Genomic DNA, 22,764 nt, shown 5'->3' on the forward strand with positions numbered 1-22,764 from the left:
AAAGAAGGACAACAAAACAAAACAATTATGTGGCTGCTGTTTACCATAAGAGCGCTTCCAAATAAGTATGTGTATGCATGTCTGGCTGTACATATGCATGACTGCTCATTTGTCCACTGACTTAATACTCATCAGGGGTACGGCATGGGATCTCTACCTAGCAAGTTAGGAACAAGTAAAAGGATTTGTATTTTTCCCCCAAGATGTAAAATACCACGCCAGAGAGAAATTGCACTCCTACAGCATCACAGGTCACACCATTGGTTTAGAATTTATTAATCAGTACAAATCCTACTCCATTTTTCAGTGGGGATACTGAAGATCTGTGAGCTACTTCTCTCTTTTTCATAAACCAAGATGTTGGTCAACGTCTTCCTGCCAGGTCCAGAGAAGGCAGATGCCTAACTTCACAGTGGCTCAGCAAAGCCTCCACTGGCAGGCAATTTTTGTAGTAACTGCCTGTCTTTATGGTCAGAAATCCTCAAAACAGGGCCTGACTGACTTATTTTTTAGCCTGTTCAGGCACCATTTCTTCTACATTTCCATTTACATTGAATTTACCTGTTGAATTGTATTGTATTGTATATCTTGTATATAGATTTGTTACTGTTAATTCTCCTACTTGTAACATGCATCATTCATGCAAACAGTAAATAATTTGCCAACGTGACAACTAGAATGGTAACACTAGTATTTGACTGTGTTCCCTATTTCCAGCATTGCACTTTGTCATCCTGCTTCTTCCAACGCTTGTCCTTGTCTTAAGTCCCACCTTTTCCTTCTTCAGAACAGTACCATACTTCACCCCAGGAAAATAATCTAAATACCAATTACCTCTCATTCTCCAAAGGTAACTCCTTGCCTTTAACCCCTCTAATTCTTTTATGTCATCGTTATGGTATATGTTGCAAATATAGTGTTCTTGGACGCTACTGCTTTGTAGTATGGATCTCATCTGTCACACCCATCTGGGGCCAGTTTGTTGATTTATTGTAAGTTGCCATCTCATTTAGAGGAAATTCTTTGCTCCTATGTCTCTCAATGTGCCACAAACAGGAAAGCTGAATGGTCCCAGTAGATCCGAAATACCTTGTCAATAGGTATTTGAGATAAATGCTAAGATTTAAAGTAATACTTTCTTAAGAAATAACGATCAGAAATACACAGTATAGCCTCACTGCAAAAAGTTCAAACCATAACTCCACTTCCCAGTCATAGCAGTCTCTAGTGGAGGCCACTTCTTCACAGGCCATGAGTGTACTATAAGAAAACTAGCTTCCTCACCTTTTCTTTCTGTGAAAGTTGTCCTTGGCATGGAAGTGCAAAGCTATGTGAAGCAACTTGCATGAAAGTTATTGGTGGTCACTTCAGTTTGAGGTGGTTTTAGTATTCTGACTGCCAGACTCTAGTCTTACAAATAACTGGTTATAAGGAAGGTTTAGTATTTGCTACAGAGCATTTACACTGAATGAAGTGCATGCTGTGTTTTTGTTTTCCAGCTGAACACTCACAAAATACAGAATCCTTCACTTTGCTTTCAGGAGATCCAGCCTCTGCAACCTATCTGGGCTGGTGTGATATGTCTTTCAACACGCTTTGTTTCCCCAGTGCATTATTCTTTCTGCTGTGCTATTCTTTTGGTTGCAGTGCTTTTTTAGTTAAGGTCACAGAATTACTGGTGTTCAACAGCTGCTAAAGCCTGGCTGTAACATGCCCCACTTTTGCCAACCATAGCAGATGCACACGCCACACACAAACCTCATCTCCTTGCTGTGGTCGCATCAAAGAGACTCTGTCATACTGTCTTCGTAACAGTGCCCACAGCGCATCAAGTCGACCCTGTGGCAATAGAGAACAGGACTTTCAGTACAATAAAATCAGTCGACAGAAAGTACACCACACCTGCTAAGTTACAGTCCGAGGACATCCATGGAGAAATTTACATTTACATGAAGAATGAGCACCAGTTCCTCAGAGGCAGAGAAGCAAAGTATAAGCTTAGGCTGTGCCACCTATGCTGCACAGCCGTGGTGCTGTTCTTTCCCATCAGTGAATGCTCCGTCCTGCACTCTCACCTCCACTGGGAGCAGAGTAGCGGTGACCTAACCCACGTTTACTGCTGAGCTGTGTAGAAGTAATATGTTTATTTGCCAATATTTTGGGCTCCATTGCCATATGTCCATCTGGGATTTCTCCCACATATAAATGTATTTGTCTTTACAGCACGTATATAGCAAGTTTATCATTCTCAGGAAGCCTCAGACCTGCTAGGTCTGATTTGTGCTGGGCAGTAAGTCCCACAGGCAGCGTATGCAGCAGGTTCACTGCGAGCACGCAGGCTACCTGTGCCGAACATGCACAGCAGTTCCATTGCTTGTCAGAAGCATCCTGCTCCGCACAGATGGGTTGCCGAGTTTGCGTGTGTGTGTGGGTAACGCAGCTTCAGGACCTTCCGGTGGTCAGAAAGGACTTATCAGACGTTGTGAAGACAGAATAGATGTATCCATAGTGCCAGCTAAACCTGTGTATTCTCTGCTTTACACATATAAAGCAAGGCATTTATGGACCCATCTTTCGTTTTTAAGAAGAGTTTGTTATGGGTTTGCAAGCAACTCATGTCATCTACAGAGGAAAACTTTTTTTTTATTTTATTTTAGAAATTTTAAAAAATAAAACAGAATTTTATTTTAAGCCATTTATTATGCTTCACTTGTTTGTCAGACTTTTTGCATTATATTGTTTTATATATTTTTTTGCTTTTCTTGGTTGGTAATGAGTATGTATGTTTAAAAGTTGGTACAACAGCTACAAACTGTAATTTTAGGCTTAATTAGATATACATTGAGATAGACCAAATGTCAATAAAACCCCCACAGATTTTAGTACTCTTACTGTATCATATGTCCCTTTTCTGGGGAGGGAAAACAGAATGTGGCAGTAATGATGAAGTACTGCATTTAGGCTAAAAATGGCTCCTGCTATTCATCCTGAGTAGGTGTTCACTTTGAGAGTAGTACGTTACACTTGAATGGGAATACTTCAAAAATAATGTATGGTTCAGCATGTAAGACTGGTAAGGCAGACAAAATCCAACCTTCAGTACAAGATTATATTGTACTGAAGACTAAAATTTACCTTAATTGGCGTATACCACTTCTCTTGAATGGCTGGTGAGGTAGGCTTTGGTTTAGGTGGTTTAGGATGAAAAGGTTCTTCTGGTTCTTCCGGGAGCTTCACCACAGCATTTTTTGCTTTTTCTAATCTAGCCCCTTCTTCCGTGGATCCCTTATCACCCCAGCGAACCTAAGTAAGTAAAGCCAGAGTTCAGATGTAAATGCACTGCATGCAAAGGACAAGGAAGCTGTTGCAAATAACAGAAGTAGCTAAAAAAGCTTAAATCTGGAAGAAGTTCTGAATAAACAAGAGGGGAGGTACTGAGGAAAATGTTCCCTCTTCATTTTTGATGACAAGCAGTCTTAGTTAAATATATTTGTAAATATGAGTCTCTCAGTAGAAAAAAGTCAAGAGAAATACTGAAAGAAAATTCCACCATGCATCACACAGGCTAGATAGGAGACAGGAAAACTGGGAAATCTTCTTTAACTGATGATGTAAAAATATGATTTCCAGTTCCGATATATCCTGAAATACCAGACCTTAATCTGGCACCAAAGAAAGCCTAGATTTTTGTCACCCCAGATTTCCTAGCACAGTATGTTTGTTGAGAACCCCAATCTACACAGAAGGCGATAGATACTTGAGCGAGTTTTAGCAGAAGCCCAAGTTTTCAAGTAGTTCTGCAAGAAGATACACACTGGAGAAAACGCAGATGAATCAGTCTAACCTGCATAATAAGTAAATGTAAAACATGTAGCAGTGTATATTTTATCACCACCACAAGTATATAAAATATATACAAAGGCTTCAGAAAGAAAGGAAACCTGGATTACTGCTGGTGGTGAGACAAGCACATATTTCCACTTCATAAAAGGTTGTAGTTACTATGCTATAAAGAGGAAATACAGGAAAAAACCTTCCAAGAGAGATGATTTGTCTTGCTACAGTAATCTTATTTCATCTTGTAATTGGAAACACCGTGCAGCAATTTGAGCAAGGATGTTTGCTGTATTGTACAAAGAAACAAGACTAGACAAGACTGTTACTTTATCATCCAAAAACAGCATCTTAAAGCTGTGGCTGGAGTTTGAAAGTTCTTAGTAAAACTGGTCTGGATTATTTTCAGTGCAAGACTTACTAAATCATGCCCTCTGCTACAATCTAGCCTGCAAGGAGGACCTGATACACCTAAGCCCAGGAAATTAAATTTTGACATTACATCTTGAGTAAATGTGACACACTGATGAGTCATTAAACTGTTACTAGAAAATAACTAACCATTACTGCAGGACTCCACCAACATACTTGGTTTTTTCAGTGACCTCCTGACTGGAGATGCCAGTCATGAAAAGAGAAGAATCCAAGTAAGAAAAATCAGAGAAGACTGACCTTCCACCCTGAGGGAAAGAATTAAGAGCTTCACTGCACACTGCTTGGGAGCTGTACGTCAGTTCTGTCTTGCTACTTGCCAATACAAAGCATTTGAGAAGTAGGCACAAGAACCGTGCGATGCAACAGCTTTCCCACTGCAAAGGGGCACATCGTTTTGCTCACCAGGAAAAAGACACACCCCTGGTCTTCCTTCTGTTACCCAGAGGGATGGAAGAATACTGCTCCAGTTCTTGCTAGGGACATTCTATAATGTGCCGGGATAATTATGCCATAGCACGGGAGAAGGAAACAGCCTGACTTCTTCATGCTCATCAGCACCATTTGCAGAATGGGCTGACACAGAAAGTGAGGAAAACATGTAGGCAAGTCAGAGTCTAGCCCCCTTCAGAAAAATAAATACCTTGGGGAAAAATCTTGTCACCTTATCACCACTGTGTGTCTTTTACCACTGTCATCTCACCATACAGAATGACAGCAGCAAAGTACAACAGAGCTAAACTTGGTCTGCAGTACTGTAACTCATCTTGGTAAAATACAGACCATCATTTCTTAGGAGGGGGATTGTTTTGAACCTTTTTGTTATTTTGAACTTTACTGTTTGGCTTGCTTAGTGATTTCTTTTTCTCACTGGGGAATCCTCTCTCTGCAATATCAGAACAGGCTTTCATGTCCAAGTAGGCCCTGCTGGGTCATTAAAATGCATCTGTATCTTTCACCGTGATCAATGGTACTTTTACAGTGGTTTTTATGACGTTGTTAAAATGTATTTTAAACACTGTTAAAACCACTTAGAGGTAGATGGTGGATTCCTTACTGATAAAATGACCTTCTCCTTCCGACTAAAGCAACTTCACTCAGAAGAAACCAGAATTTGTGAAGTCTGACATAAAAGTTTACTGCCTGTAATGGGTGGGGTCTAGAAATTACACCATAAAACTTTAAAGCAATGCCAAAATACAGATCTAGGAAGGGTGAACAACGCTGGCTAAATTATTTTGGACTGTCATAGAGGGGTGAAGCTAGTGGAGAAGGCAGGAGTGAATGTGTAACTGCCCTGAAAGGGAATATAGGAAGCGAAGTAGGACAGGAGTGGTAAGCAGACATTTACTGGTTCATGCTCTCGTTTTGTCTATGCAAGACAGCTGCCAGAAGAATCAAGCTGCCAGAAGAAGAGAGCACAGAGGAGCAATAAAAAAATAGACAACTGCATTACTACATGAACTGAAACCCAGGAAGAAACATAATGACTAGTCCAGCAAGTTTTTCGTTGGTCACAGCACAGAAACAACATTTAACTCTCAAGTAAGGAATAAGCTCCCTTTGACCCGCTCACCTTCATCATCCTAAGTCTGTTTTCATTTTCTCTCTTGTTTCCACATTCACTCTGCCCTGATTCACCAAAAAAGCAATGTTCTCTCTTGAGCCAGTGGAAGTTATGAGGTCTGATACCACTCTGTCCCAACAGCTGGGGAAGGGCTGTTAAGACAGCATTTTCCTCAGCCCTACTGGTACAGACAGGACAGAGGTAAAGCTCCGTATTCAAATGCGGAGGCATTTATGACATGACACCCAACCCTGGAATTTATCAGTACTCTCAGATCCCGGAGATGGACAGGGACAGCTCCACAGAATGAGTTGCCTTTCCAGAGCCCCTGATTGTGTTGTCAGCAATTTCAGCTGGTTTACGTGTATAGCCCTTAGTCTTGTGCAAAACTCCTAGCACAGATGAAAATATTTTCTAACCTGATGGTTACTTTCCACTCCCTTCTTTGAAGAGAAAATACTGTATTTTTGCCATGTGATGAAATGCATTTATTTATGGCACTGATGTTACTTTTGTTCATGAGGTATCTGTTTGGTTTCTCTTTTACTGTATGAGATCCCATTTACAAACTGTAAAGACGTAAACCCTGGAAGCCCTCCTGGAACTCTTGGAGCTCATCATGGCTCCTGTTAGAAATCCAAGCTTGTAATTCTTTACGTTGGTAAGTATTTTCTAGTTTGGCTCTGAAAAGCACTGCACAAAATGTTTTCTTTTTCTAAAATCTGAAGCTCTTCTAAATTAGTAGTTCTGAACCGCTGAAGGAAACACACATAAGCAGCACAGCTTTAATCTTGCATGTTCTTCTACCGCATTTAAGAACTCAAGCAAAGCTGATTCTTAGGCCATTGCCTTTAAAGTTTCATCAAGATACATCAACAGGGCCTAGGTGGGTATTTCAGACAGAAACAGTTTCCTAGACTGAAGTTAAAAACTGCAGAAAACTGCTTTGCAAATTCCATAAAGGCTGACTTGACTATAAAATCTGACATAAGGACGTGCCCATAAGGATGCACATTTTTCATTCTGTTTTAATTAACATGATGCTATCATGTCTCTTCAAAGACAGGCACTGTTGTCGCTGTGAGTTCCTTTGGGATCAAGCCTCTCCTTAGCATCACCATTGTCAGCGCATTTGGCTGGCCCACAGTTGGAGGACTTATGTTTCACTGTAATTTCTTCCAAAACATTCAGAAAAGGCTCTCACTCCCTCTTTCTCATTAGCTTGATGGAAAGAGCATGTCTTCAGGCAGCTCTTTAAAGTTCCAGTCAAATGGAACTACTGAAAGCTGTTCTTTCATAGGCAAGGTCAAAATTGTTCAAAATAGTAAAAAATTTTACAAGGCTTATGTCACTGGAAAAGAAGCACACATTATGCCCTTGTATTTTCAGTACACTTTAAAAGCCTTTGTTTCCACCATTTGCAGCCTCAGAGAGCTTGTGTTTTAGTGAATTGGCATCTCCATATCGTACAAACCTCCATCCTTTTAATTCCTCCAACTCCTCGTCCGCCATAGTAGGAAGCATCCACTGTGGGCCATTTCTTGGTAGGCAGGGGCTCTTGTTCTTCCTCCTGTACAAATAAATTCAAATAACATTTACTTTAAAAATACACCTCTTTCTTCCCTCTTACTAGGTGTGTATTTCACTAGAGCTCACAGACAGAAAGTTTTCCCATGTTAGGTGTGAAAGATGAGGTATTTAGGTTCCCCAAATGTTTACTGAATAGCAAACAAGATCTGGTCACATTTGGAAATATTTTTGACATTTTGCATGGGAAAAGCATTGGTGGCAACCGTTAGGAAAGTCCAAATGGTGAATCCAACTGTGTGTTCTACTGACAACTATTTGTTTGTCTCATCCTTTTCCTTTCCGCTAATAAAAATAAGCAAAACAGACACAAAGAAAAGGATTTGCAGTGACTGCTTCTACAGAAAATATAATGCCTTCACACAGCCAGATCATCAGCCCCACTCATTTGGATTCAGCAGACGGTGTTCAGCAGATCTGCAGATAAAGGTTACACAGCCGATCACAGTTTCCTAAGCCAACCTTTGTCAAACTCGCTCTTGGCTGCCTCAGCTCAATGAAGTGTGCCTTATCACGGACTTAACTGTCAGAGTACACTTGAGTACGCTCAAGCAACTGGCTAAATCAAGACCAAGGGGCAAAAATACTGAGGACACCAGGAGATCCTCTAGTGCATTATTGCCCACAAGAGGGAGAGAAATTCCCTTGTGAGGGTTCTTCAGTGTCTGGAATGCCAAAGCTGTGGGAAAATGCTGTTTAAGTTATACATTAATCTTTAGACTGTTATGCAAGAGCTACTCAGTCTTTCTGCTTTTGCTGCAGAATGGGAAAAATACTGTTCAATTATCCTGGGATAAAGCCCCTAAATATTTCTGTGGATTTGGGCTTAATTCATGCCACACTGAGATGACTGAGACAGAACAGAGACTTGGACTTTGGCCATCTTGCTCTCAGCTTAAGGCTTCCCACGGGCCAGTTCTTTCTTCTTCAGCAGCTAGGACAAAGAACTGGATTCATGGAACACAGGAAAGCACATAGGAGTGGTATCATGTAACCAGTGTGATGACTGGAGCACCATCATACCATACCTCTTTTGGAGCTGGTGGAGGTGGAGGGGGATCTTTGATGACCTGAAAGAGCCAAACATATAAAAGCATAAGGAATCACACTGGCAGCACCCAAAAGCCAACATAAAATTTTAAGAGCGAACTGTTTCCATCTGAGTCTCCCACATTTGCTTGCAAACTGGCAACCACTGCTGCCAAGTCCCTTGGGTATCGATTATCAAGGCCTTCTGGAAAATAACACCATCCATCTAATAGAAAATAACATCAATTGACTGGCAGACACTCTGGACAGACGTGTCTGCCACTTTGCTTCCTGACCGGATAAACTCAGTCATTCCACGTAATAGCCAGTGATGAAACCCTAAGGAGTTAATTGGCAAGCCTAGGAGGAAAAGCATCCCAAGGTCTATGTGAGGTCTTGCAACATATTGAGCCAAGATCCCTGCTTCCCTGTACCATGATGCTGGATAATTTCTGGCCCCATGACAAGTGTGAAACACCTTCTGGTAGCTCAGACCTCACCTCTACAGATGACTAGACCATTTCCACAAACGTCACATTTCAGATCCAGTAATTTATGTAGCTCCTTGACTGTTCAGTGTGGAGTACCTGCAAGCAGGAGTTACATTCACAAGGCTTCTTAAACTGTTTCTGGATAAGGCCTGCTCTTAGGATAATTCACCTATATTTAAACCTCTACCTACAGTTTCTTCCCAGTCTCTCTCTCACATATACATTGTAAACCTCAGTGAGTTCCCTGGTACTGGCAGGAATCCACTGAACAGTACAGGGAGGGGAAGAGGAAAGCAGCAACCCTCTTAAATGATTAAGATGAAAATGGAATGCACAGCCGTTCTTCCACAAGAAAAGCAGGTTTGTAAGCTAAAAAGAAGTACTTCAGTGATATCAAGTCATTTTATGTGCTTGAATATTGTACAGAAATACACCATGAATATAAAGGAGTCTGCTTCTGCTATGCCTTAGTATTATGCAACCATAACCAAAACTGTCCATGATGACAAAAACCTAAATCTCCTAACGCAGGATTAAAAACCTTAATTGAAATATGTCTTATTTTATTCACTCCGTGCTATTAATTATAGTACATTCATTTACCACTGCCTATAAATAAAATCACTGCACAGATGTATAGCATCATACATACAAGAAACATTTTTCTTGACCTATAATCAAGATTTTTCCTTCTTGATTTATATTACTTGATTTACATGCAGTCATAGTGCCACCAGGATAGCTACTAGTTACTGCCTAAACAAGCTATGGACTTTTAGCACTGGATACAGGCATTCTATCAAATAAGAGAAATAAGTTATGGCACCCTTGGGAACAGTTTTCTACAGCACTTCTGGTTTAAGATACTGAACTGTTCATCAAGCAAGCTCAGAGTACTTCGAGTGGATTGGAAAGTAAACTATGGATTTTAACCAGAGATCCCTTTGCTGCTAAGATGTTGCAAAAACATCCCAGAAATTACTTTTCTTTAAATAGTTCTGAATACTTTTTCTTCCCACCCATCAAGAATTTTCAGAATACTTGACAGAAATGTGTTATTTAATTAGTAAAGCATTCTTGAGAGCCAAATTGGAATTACTGCCCTCACTTTACAGGAAACACAACAGAGGGGGATCATGGGACAGATTCTGAGAGATACTTGGATGCTAAGCCAGATTTTCTGAAGCATGAAGATACTTAATTCTCACTGAAAGCAATTACAAGACTGGAAACAGTAAAACAGTACTTTCCATATATTAAGGGTCACCTTATCTTATTTAATTCCCATTCTTATTTCCCTTTTTCCTGTCTCTAATGGTTACCTCAAAAAAAATCTATTTTGCTGCCAAGACTGCAAATTATATGGAGGGAAAGTCCTAGATAGGTTGCGGATTTATATAAATACATACTAAACGGTATTATCACTCCACTTTTTATAGTTCTTTATATACAATTCTTCAGTCTTGCAATCTCACCCAAGCAAAGACAGCTTTGCATAGGAAAACTTCTCTGTGATGCACGCTGAAGTTCACTTGGGCCCTATGCCTGTTGGTGTTTATGGAATCAAAATTTCTACCCCACTATATCAAGAAAAATTCTGTTGACCTTACCGGGCTTCAAAAATCACGAGTCAATGGCAGTTTTTGACTCGCTGAGCAAAGGATCTATTCCTGTGCCAGCTGCTAAACTCCCTGAAGTTAGAGGGCAAACTTGATGTGAAGCTAACCAATACATTAATTAGCTGCTACTTCTAATAGCTTCAGAAAATGAAACTTGTGTTAAACGTGACAGTGGTGTGAGAAAATAATCTGCTTTGAGTAGCAGACACTCACCCCTGCTGACAGAAGTGGAATGTAAATGCCTGCATCCTTATGTTTCCACAGGCTCCTCACACACTCACACTCTTTCTCTCTCTCACACACACACACACGTGCGCACACAAAGATTATTTTCAGTCCTGTGTGATATTTCAAGTGAAATCAGCAGAAAGCCATTTTTTAAAAAGATAAATCCGAGAAACCCATGCGGCTTTGGCAGAAAACAACGCAAATCTAACATGAAACTACACGTGCTGAAGATCACAACATTGCAAATTAACTTTTCCTGAACTTAATTCAGATTGTTTAAATACAGAAGACTGTGAATAATGCTGCTGTCTTATTAACTCCACATAGCAATGGATTACTTCCTAATTTTGTTTTGTTTTGTTTTATTATCATCATCACAAGGCAAGGCTGCATCTCATTTATTTAGTCGCAAAGAATGAAGACTTAAGTTTGGAGGAGAGCCGATTTCTTAAAAAAAAAAAAGAAAGAAAAAAAGTTAGTTGCTTCAGGCAACAGTCCCTTTGATCTGCTCATTAACACTTTTCAAATGTTCGCGTGATGTGGGCATTAGGAAATGTCAGCACCAGAGCCTGAAGCCAGCTTGATGCGATCATATGTTCTGATATTGAGGGAAGAGTGAAAGAACTGTCAACAGTGAACTGCCTTTAAAAAAAAGGGGGAGGGGGGGAAGAAAAAGGAGTCCCCCTACCACAACCTGTAAGTGTACGTGGACCTCATAGCAAGGAATGATGTCAAGACTGAGTCCTAGCAAGGATGGAGCGGAGTGCCTGAACCACCAGAAGATCACCACTCTGCCTGCAGGCAGTAGGGATTACATGCTTGTGTGGCTCTGGATGCTCATTGTCTTCTGTCCACAACACCTTTTGCCTCTCTTTCTTCCATTTGATTCTGAAGCATGGGATGCCATGTGGTATCCCACATATGGCAGATGTGGCCATAACAGGTAATATGAGCACCTCAGATGCAGGAGAGAGGGAGAAGAACGGAGGCACAGTACAATGATCTGAAGAAACCAGCATCAAAACAAAAAACCAAAGGAAGAGTCACTATTTGGCAATAGGTTCATTGCAACAGTATGTGGTTTTGGAACTCAGTATTGTTGTAGCAATGAGTCCTAAAATGACATTAAGAAACAAATAACATCCATGAGAAGTGGGAGGAAACAACAGAGGGCACTAATATTTAAAGTGCCATGGTTTTGTTGCTCCCATAGAAGTCAGGCTGCTTCTTAGTAATAACTTACCAATCTACAGCTCAAGACTTCCCTAGAAATAGCCAATTACTCCTGCACCAAACACTACATCCAGAAAAGATGTACAGGTTAAGGTACTATCCCTGAAACATCAGGGAGCAACAGACTTAAGGACAATGTGAATCAGAACCAAGGGATATTTTCTCACAGCTCAGTGCAGCTCTTTGTGCAGATACAGCTCCACATAGTTTAGCCCAGACAGAAACCTGCCTTAATGCCACGGTGCATCTTTGGCATCCAAGGTAGTGTCTTTGCTCTGCAATTCATTATAAAGGGCATCTGTTCTAGTTAGTCAGATCCTAGCTTAGGTATCCCTCCACAGCTCTGCATGATGTGCTGAAGCATAACTGTAATGTAAACGGAATTCCTTTCACTTATAATGGGAATAGGCTGGTGCAGCTAATATTTTAATGTATTATATTAGCATAGATATCAAAAAGGCTGGAAATTAATACTATAGAACTACACATTTGGCCTTTTATTAATGTAGAACCTTGATATTAAAAAAAAAAAAAAAAGAACCAAAACAGAAAGCACCTTACTGTTTGTCACTACGAGCCATCACTGGAAAGAGAATTCCTGCTGTCAGTGGACCGAGATATGGCAATCACTTTACCACAATGAAAGGAAAATGCATAGCATGTGAAATTTTACTATACCATGGGAACTGACCACTGATGAGCACTGACTTTGGAACACTGACCAGCATGAAGGGTATTTTGATTTTTTTTCACTAGGTTGTACATATGTAAACCTGATGCCCGAAAAAAAAGCATCTGCTTGGAAAATTATTTAAACTGCATGCACAACTGAATATGATGTGATCAATTGCACTTCCAACTGCAAAAGACTGGGCTAACATAAATTACAGATGCACGGATTATGTTCTGACAGTCATATTCAGCTAGTGACAAAAACCAAAGTTTTAGTGAGGTAACTCATTCTGAGAGCTCCAACAAACTAAAGGAACATTAGGTTTCCTGGTATCAGTCAACTGAAAAGGAAGTGTGTTTGTCTTAGGGAAACAAAAAAAAACAAACAAAAAAAACTTGAGAAGTTATGAAAAGGACAAAAGAAAAGTAGCTGCTTTCATTAAAGCAGCTCTTGAGAAGGGATATGATCCCTCTCAACAACTATGAGCAAGTAGCGGAACAACTCACTCCAAAGTATATCTGTAATTGGCTGACAGGAGACACTGAAAAAAACCTTACTTGGCTTCACTTAAGGATTTAAATTGTATTTTACATGCAAATTTTTAAAATAACTAGACTTTGAAACACATAATGTTCACTCCTCTACTAGCCTAAGTCTGCTGCAATATTATTTCCTCATGTCCTCCATCTCCCTCTGGCCCTGCCCCAGATGGCAGATCTACATGAAATGCGTTGCTGTAGCCTCCTTCTACAGACAGAAAGACTACAAACTAAGCAGTGTGAAGATGATCTACAAATCAAGGTTAGCCAATTATTTTGAAATAAGAAAATAGGAAGCTTTCTTCTTACTGATTTCAAATTTTCCTTTTCCACAGGAAAGCTTACAATATAAAATGAAGAAAAACAACTAACAGACAATCTCCCTAGATTTCCAATGGGACTGTATTGTGGAGTATGAGACAGAAGAGAGTCTTTTTATTAGAGAAGAGCTGGTCATTCTTGCCTCAGAAACTCCGTACCATGACGATGGGGGCTGAGGACTTGTTGCCCTAGGATAGCCTGGGGCCTGACAGACTACACCAAAGCTTTTGGTTATGTGAGCTTCAGCATGGTCAGGCAAGGCCAGCTCCTCTGCTGCCCCAGGTTCCACAAGCCCAAGACTAGGCACGCAATACAGTAACAGCCTGGAAGCAGTATCTACTTCCCAAGTCCTCAGCGCTGTCACTGAACTGGATGAATAATAAACTTCAGCAATTTAAAAACCCCAACACAAGGAGATGGAAGGAGTTAGTGGAACAGCATTGCTGACCGCTGCTAGTAGGATAAAGAGCGCACTCAGATGAAAAGAGATGCAACATGTGCAAGGGATTATTAAGATGATATGGGATTTCCAACTCGAGAGCCCGTAATGGACTACAAATACCAATTCTAGTTATAGTACTTTTAAAATGATCCTTGATTTCAGGGTAACATCTGCATATCATTATGGCCAACAACTTTCAAATAGTAGAGAAGAGGCTTTTATCAAAGATTTCACAGAAATACAACACATGCTCACTCAGTAGAAAGCCAGTGAGCAGCACACTGATGCTGGTTCATGTGTGTATGGGTCTCAGAAAGCCAGAAGCTCTTTTAAAGAGTGCAGTCCACAGTGTTGAAGCTGGTCTCTTCTTCCATTTATTGCATATCACTAATGAAAGAAAACTCCCCCAACAGATGGCTTATGTCACATGTAGCTCTCCTGTTACTTAACCTATTTCCTACAGTATCTGTGTTTCCCAACACAATGAGTTACAATCGTGAGTCACATCCAGTGACTTTTTCTTCCAGCCTTTACTCACCACTTTGCAGCAGAGGGGCCAAAACCACCAGAGCAGACCAAGTGCCACCAACAGTAACAGCACAAGAACAGCAATAAGCGCTGCCACTCCACTAGACTGCAAGGAAAGCAGAAAGACAGTGTAAGTGGATGCTGCAAGTAACTGCTGCCTGGTTCTCCCGCTCACCCCAAAACAGCTTCCTACTGACCAATTCAAATCCCAAACAAATCGTTCCCACTCGTCAGTTCCTATTACTGTCGACAGAGGATCAAGAAGGGTGTCTTAGCCAAATTCATATGTAGCACAAGTTCAGTGACACCATAAGCCTCCTCAGTTCCATGAGTTATGTAGAAGGTAAGCTAGGATGCTTCAACAGAAGCTCTGTATCACAATGAATGATGTATCAACACTAAAAAGAGGGAGGAGATGGTAAGATGCTATTTGTGTTTCTCCTTCCCTAAATATTCTGGGGTCTGCAGGTCTCAGGTTTTCTAAGGGACTGAACACAGCATGCTGAACACAGCAGTATTGATGGACATACTAAACTGAAAATTACAAAACTTTGAAAACTACTTTTTTTTCTGTCTACCAGTAAAACCTCAGTTTATTAAGTTATTCAGTCATGGGTAACAGGCCCAACTTGCCCCAGTGCAAGCCAGGATTATTTCTGCTGAAGACAGTGCATTTATTTTGATGTAAACCTGGTATCTTTGAGATAAGAATGAGGCTCAACTTGAAGAAAATAACAGGTATGTTGACTGCTAAGAAATGAGCTGTTAGATGCAAATGGGGAAAGTCTCCCTCTAAGCCTGTGGATGAGGGCTGCCCTTCTCCTCCTGTGAGGACACAGGTAGGTGGGTGGAATTTTAAGGAATCTCTACTAACAATACATAAATAGGGCTTTTACACTTATCACCCACACATCTGGGGCATTTGCGCATATACAGACTATAGCACACTAAATCCCTGTTGTAGTGCTATTTGAACCTGAAACCACCATCCTACGAAATTCTGATCTAGTGTTACTGCCTCCAGAAATACTGCTTCTAACAAAGACATGGGCAGCCTCCTGCCACCTCAAACCCACATCCTGCAGGTGCTTTTTATTTTTACATTTGGTGTTCTCTACTGCTGTGTTGGTTTAGAACACCAGTGAGAAAAATGCAAGTGACCTTATGAAAATAGAAGGTATTCAGGCTTCAGCCAGGGAAAAAGGAAAGGAGGGACACCCAGGGAACCACTAAGACTAAAGTAGAGTGTAAGGAGTTCTGTCAAAGTGAGAAAAGTTGTACTGGAGGTACACCATTGCAAATGGAAGGTGAGACAGAGCTTTATTCCAAGTACACATAGGTACAGTGAGGCATTCGCATTTACAAGAAACAGGCAAGATGCATGCCTTGATGCCCAGATGCAATGGGTTGGGTTTTTTTTTGTTTTCACTGCAACAGTGTGTGTTTGCTAGGGGAGGCTGTAACTTGTAACTCCAACCAACTAGCCATCAGCTGCTCAGCTATCAGAATTAGTGGAACAATTCTAGCAGTGACCCATTTCTTGCAGTTGCCCATCTGCTACTATGGAAACAGCAGCTCTCCTTGTATGAAGCAGTCTTTGCTGCAACATGTATGAAAGGGGGAAAAAAAAAGCGGGGGGGTAGGGGAGATGATCAGTAGTATGACAGTTCTTTCTGTCAGTGCACATCTGTACTCATGCTGTCTTCTGTTAGTGAAAATTTCTGACCACAGAGAAGCACTGTTAAGTGTACAGCAGAGGGAAGACAGCCATACCCGGCAATTTGGTGTGATTTGCTTTGCACTGATGCTTTGGTTTTACCTGTATGTGCAATCTTAGCAATTTTTAAGGGGGCATGGGGACAAACTTAACATGTCCGTTCTCTGAAAGCACTAAGATAAAAGAGAAAAGCAGTCTACTGTTAGTCTCCAGCATCCTCCTGTGACTGTACTGTCCTTACATTATCAGGCTGAGAGGCTGTTTCAGTGTGCTTTGGTGTAAGACTGAAATGCTTCCACATGATAAGGAGGCCCTTACACAGAGAAACACGATTTGGGTAGTGTTTCTTCAGCTCTTAAATTCATTCAGGTTTTCTTCCTGAAACTGAAGAGCTGAACTGAGATGACTCTGATGTCCACAGTTACCCAAGTATTTAATTTTTAAACTAATAGAATAAAAATGTATTTTTTTCTCTTTTAGGTTAATTACCTACAAGCGATAAAAATACTGTTGGAAAAATACATGCTGATGAGCAGAAGGTACTGTTCTGTATGCTTCTATGCCTGACAGGAAAGCTGCGCTGAAGTCACACTTTAAATGAGACAAATTTGCAGAAACATGGTATCCATGCACAGCATGTTTTCAAAAACTCCATCCCTACATAGTCGTCTTGTGTCTAACTGCAAAAATTTTAATTGTCCTGTCTATATAATACAGAAGACAGAAGAAAATAATGGAGAGCAGAAATGAGATTAGACATTTTATATATTAAGTTAGAAAAGTCACTGGCTGCATAAGTATGTGGTTTATTCTAGAGGTTGTTTTTAACTCTTCTCTATAAGCCTATGATAAAAACATAGCAGGATGTTCATACTATCTTAATCCTAGGCTTAACTTATGTACTGCAGCCCGTGCTTCGACAAAGACTCTCTCCCCCCTAATTAACAGACTTGAGAGCCTACACTCCTTATTCAGGCACCAACATCAGGTAACTAGTTATGTCACGTTAGTATCCTCCTGTAGAATTATGACCACCTTCCACACCCTGGCTGAAGTCCTATGGTTCTGCCTACTCAGCTTCAGCCTGCTCCCACTGATCCTACTCAGCAGAGCTGTGCTGGAATGGGATCCCAGGTGACTGTGTCACACATAGACACATTATAGTGAGCAAGTCTCTGGGTGGCATGGAAGCTTCCCAATATTTTGAAAGCCACAACTGCACACTGTGCTGAAGTAATTTGTTGTAATGTATTTAACAGAATACAATTCACAAGCTATAGAATAACATAAACCCCACACAGACAAGGAACGCACTGCCACTGGTTGGATCTCAGGGGAGAGCTGCCTGAGGTAGCGTGGGAGAGGAGCAGAATTCCGGGGCTTGCCCTCTACATACAGTTCTGCATGTAGTCTATACCAGCAGCTCCTGAAGCAGCTAGCAACACAGACGCAGCATGAATGAAAGGAGAAACCCCGATAACAGAGCCTATGTCAGAAAGCAAAGATAAATCTCCAAGCCTGCCACACAAGTGATGGCTTTCATGTGTTATTAGGAAGTCTCAGATGATACATGCAGCAGTACTTCACTTATGTGGAGTACTGGGAAAAAAAAAATCTTCCTAAAATAAAGCTGTTTGCCATCTTAATGGGAAGAATTAAGGGAATTGTCTTATATAACTGCAGAAAAAAATGTCTGCAGCCCCACACACACACTTTATCAGGGAATTTAAAACAGCTGAAAATTCTTTTGTTGACTGTAGTGGTGCTACAAAACAGATTTTAAGCGTGTCTCAAAATACAGAGAAAGGGACTTAGGACATATAGACATATGTATGTATGCACTGCCTATTAAGGAATCATGTATCATTAAATTATGTATATTCTGTATGCATCTACACTGGTGTATTTTTTAGTTAGGAGGATTGTGCATTCTAAACGCCTAATGGAACTTGCCACGTGTTGAGGTTCTCCACACTGAAAGGTGATGCAATGGTAAAACCAAAAGAGAAACTGGATTTCAGGATTTTACATTGAATTATGTGAGCCATTTACTTACACACTCTGAAGCGGTGATTGTTAGTGAGCTGGACATGAAAGACTGCCCTTCATTCAAACTCACCAAAACCTCCAGAGTTCTGGAAAGAAAGAGAAAAAAACCCCTAAAATCAGCAGATGTAAAACAGTCAATAAAAGCATATACATGCTACAGAGGAGCTTGTACATACACGCTGTTAAACAGAGGAAAAGTTCCAAGAGAGGAAGATGGAAGTTGGAGCCTCTGAGCAGCACCAGACACCACAAGTGATTTCAAGGAAATCACAAAACTAACGTTATTACTTTGTATTATCATTTCTAGAAACCTCTGATGACTTTCAAGTGATGAAGATACTTGGCTGCTACAGGGTTGGACCTTGCAGCTTTCAGAAAGCAATTTCTGGTCATTTCAGACTGAGCTTTCTTCTCCTCAATTTATGTTCCTTCAAATAAACAATACAGTCTCCTGTGGATACTGTGTTGATTACTCTTCGGAAATAATTTACATCTTCTTGATAGAGAGCTAAGTAGAGAATATCCCTTCTCTGTTCCTTGTAGCATAAAATACTCCAAAAAGTTTTACATAAAATAAACTGAAGTTCAACTGTAAAAATAACATTGTTTTGTCTGTTCCATAAACATCTCTTTAGTCATATGCAGACATTATGGATAAAAATGTCGGATAATTATAAATGGTCAAGACTTTCTATAAATAGTACATAAACACTGCATACAAATAGTATGTGGTTTACATTTTACAAATTAACCCTAGAAGAAAACAACACATGGTGAATGTTAAACATCAGAAGACTCTTCAGCTTCTCTGGCTTGGATTCCCAAGATTCAGACAGTTTATATTATGCATAGATGTAATTAAATAAAAATATAGATATCCATGAACTAAAATGAGTAATCACTTCTACTGTTCTTATATGTCATGAATTTTTATTCTGGCACAAATGCTTTAGTCAATATGGAGTTCAAAGCTATTTTAACTAATTTGGCTAATTTCTTTTCCAGTTTTCCAGTTAGTAAAAATGAAGGAAGTTGCTTCTGCTAAACTCATTTTTAAATGATCTGTGTTATGAATAATTGATCTAAACAGAAAGAATAACTCTAAATTTACTTCTAATTATTACTGGAATAAGTGAATCAGAACAGATAGAAATAAAAAATTAATTCAATTCCCTTTCAATGCACTAAATAAAGCAAACTATAACAAAACTTTTGTTAGTGATGAACTTTTTAAATGTGATTTTTTTAAAAAATTTTCAAAGTTTTGCTTTGCCACTTTACTGAGAAATACTGTGGGAAATTTCAGCACTACGATTCTGCTCAAGTTTGACTAGAAAAGCAATCCTATGAACTGCAGTGCAAAAGGATATCATGCCATGCCTTTTCTTGATCAGAGATGGACTGAAGTACATGCTGTGTTGCTGAAACACAGCCCAAATCCTGACAAATGTCCCTGAAGAAGTTTGCATGTTTAAACTCTTAAACCTTTGGGGGATTTCTGCATTATAAATGCATCACATCAAGCATTTTTCTGTCTAAGTCACCTACAGCCCAGTTATATTAACATGACTCTTTCTGGTGTCCTGTGGCTGCATCCTTTTGCACCCTGGTCATACCACTGCATTAACTACGACTGCACAGGTGTAACTGAATCACAGAATCCTAGAATACCTTAAGTGGAAGGGAGTAACTGAATTCTGTCCATAAATACCAAAGAATCCATAGCGCACAGAAGTATTTTTGGATGGCAACTTCTCAGTGAAGCACAAATTCAAAAAGGAAAGGTTAATCTCTTAAATGTTTCATTTTTCCCCATTAGCCTCATCTTTTTAAAGCACAACTTGGAGAAACACACCACAGGCTCTGCACAAAGTTTTGAACTTGGGTTACACCCAAGAATGGGCATTCACTGCAGTCATGTTTCCTGAACAAGACCTATTCAGCCCTTCTACTTTTTCTGAACTTGTCTAAATAGTGGGGGGTGCCTTTCTGCTGATCGGTGCCATAATTTGGAGTGTATTGCTTGGTTCAAAGCCTGCTAGCGTGGCAAAAAGCCTTCTAATTGCTCTAAATCCAGATATAGTACACTGAATAATTTTGATTTTTAAATTAACCTATCATGATCTTCAAGAGCCTAGATTTCTGATCATATTTTAACTGTGTCTAAATACATTGTAGGTTTTCCTCAGCTCTTTTATCTTTGGTTTGAACCATATCTATAGTCTCTTGTTGGGCAAAACTCCCACTGAGATAAAACACAATTCTGCCTATGCACGAGTGAAGAATTGCTGGATTTGGCCAGTAACACTACGCCTGACTATGGCTGCTGCTAGCTACTAGGGTCAAATTTCCAAAATGCTTTCAGATGCTTGCTTTTTCCCCATTTAATTTATTTATTTATTTATTTAAAACAAACCTAAGTCCTTGATTTCCTATGGGATTTTTTCTGCTATCCCCTTACTAATTAAACCCCTTTGCTGTCTGGCAATATCATCCTTCCTCCTGACCCATGTGTGTTCTTGTCAGTCAGGAATATTTCCTAACGTCATTTCACAATGTTTTTTATACTCTGGCAGTTTGTTGATTTGCACGACGTATTACTACCAGTCCCAAGCCTACACGGTTGAAAAGGAAGATGCATTGGTGGCTGGCTACCACTGCCAGCATTAGCAAGCACTATCTGACACGTCATATGCTCAGGCTCACATGTTTTTCAGCTGAGCAACTGGGAAACAAAAACCATTTGAAATACAAAGGAGAGGTAAAGTACTGCTGAGGCACATTCTCACCATGCTAGCAGTACCTCTAACTGCTACTCATGTTTAATTTCACTCTCCTGTATAAGAAACCCAACACACAAAAACTGCTAAGTTCACTAGAATTATAAATTATTTCATACAGATCTTCATAAAAGTAGACTTCCACATACCCCTTAGAACTTCAGGAAATAAATTACTTCTTTGCAATAACACTTTCTATACTCACAGCGTCCAGGCTGTCCCCCACACCCTGACAGATTTGTCAGCAAGCATCTAGGTGTGCATCAGGGCTTATCCTGAAGGTGGACGTATTGAAGCTTGAAGCAAAAAACACCTTCTTTTCTTCTAGCTTCCTTGTGTCGTGCAGCAAACTGCATGTTCCTGCTGCAATACATATTCTTATCTTGAATTTTTATGGACAGTTCTCTCTTGCCTTTGTATGGAACACTTGGCATTTAGTCTTTTCTAGGAGCGTTCTGCAGCTACCACACTTAGCTATTTGCCACTGCGAGCTTGACACGTCTTGGCTGAAATATGCAAGGTTTGTCTAATTTAGCTATTAAGAAACTATGATATTTTTTAGATGATCTTTGCTACCAAACGGACTCAAAGACAATTGGACAGAACACTCCAGAAGAACATCTTAACCCATTCAAAAGAAAAGGATCGTTGCCCAGTTACCTTGTGAAACTTTAAACTTCCTTCAACTCACTAGGCTGTATGAAAACTTTTGCGTAATAGCTAAGATTTCTAAGTGGACTAGTGCCCATGTTTAGACCTTACTGTTTGCAGCACAGAGCTGGCCACTATTCATGTCCACTGACAAGCTCTACTCAAACAGGAATTCCCCAATGGACTAAAAAGTGGTAACATTACCACTACTGTCTTCTGCCAGAAAAGACACCTTTAAATTCCAGCCCCAAAAGAAAATGTTTGCTCGGCTGATGTACTGTACAGGCCTGAGCACTGTATTCTGGCCTCATTCACTTATCTAAATATTTTACCTGGGATTTGGGAGAAAACCAGCTAGTAGGGATGTTTGTAATCTGTTCTCTCATGTGACCTGCCTGAGTCCCAGAGGGGTGGTATGCTGAGCAAGCCGGGTCACCAGGACACAACTCCAGCACTTTAAGCTCTTTTTCTTAGCTTCAGAACACAGCCGCAACCAGGTACCGAGTAAAGGACAAATAACCAATTCCTGTTAAAGAGTACGTAAGTTGATGGAAACAGGTCCTCAAAACCAGCACAAGAATCTCAGTCCAGGAAAAATGCCCAGGAGGAAACTTGTCATTAGCTGAACAAAAGCATACCACAAAGTCTGTGCAGTAACTAGAGGCAGTTACTACAGCGGGGAGCTTGCCTGTATTTTTGGGAGGTGCCACTGAGCAAGATCCTGTAGCCCTTTGGGTCTGAACTTTGCTGCCAGTGAGGTCTACCAATCTGACACTCATTCACGCAATGCCTCTGCACACTGTGCTAGCAGTACAGGAGGCCCCAGAAAAGGGCATCGACCACACGTGTGTCTAAACGAGAACCGGCCCCACCACTCACCAACTCCCACAGACTACGGGAAGAGTGGCTTTTCAAGTCCCTGGTGCCATGTGCCACCTCACTACTGTCACACTTCACATTGTCCTGACCTTTAGCTGTCAGATGGTCTGACAAATATGCCAAGCAACAGGCTCACTGAACACATCAGCTATCAGCGCACATACA

At 40.4% G+C, this 22,764-nt stretch overlaps 1 protein-coding gene across 1 annotated transcript in view; it reads right to left on the reverse strand.

Moving 5' to 3' along the window:
- Positions 1-22,764, reverse strand: part of ANTXR2 (ANTXR cell adhesion molecule 2) — a 120,163-nt gene that overhangs the window by 44,980 nt on the left and 52,419 nt on the right. The window contains exons 11-16 of the mRNA XM_055706780.1: positions 18,297-18,375; positions 14,534-14,629; positions 8,449-8,490; positions 7,308-7,403; positions 3,136-3,303; positions 1,759-1,839 (exon numbers count right to left, since the gene is read on the reverse strand). Coding sequence (XP_055562755.1) covers positions 1,759-1,839; positions 3,136-3,303; positions 7,308-7,403; positions 8,449-8,490; positions 14,534-14,629; positions 18,297-18,375 — 562 coding nt within the window. The remainder of the gene's footprint in view (positions 1-1,758; positions 1,840-3,135; positions 3,304-7,307; positions 7,404-8,448; positions 8,491-14,533; positions 14,630-18,296; positions 18,376-22,764) is intronic.

This window comes from Falco cherrug, chromosome 1 (assembly GCF_023634085.1).
Source record: "Falco cherrug isolate bFalChe1 chromosome 1, bFalChe1.pri, whole genome shotgun sequence".
Classification (NCBI taxonomy): domain Eukaryota; kingdom Metazoa; phylum Chordata; class Aves; order Falconiformes; family Falconidae; genus Falco; species Falco cherrug.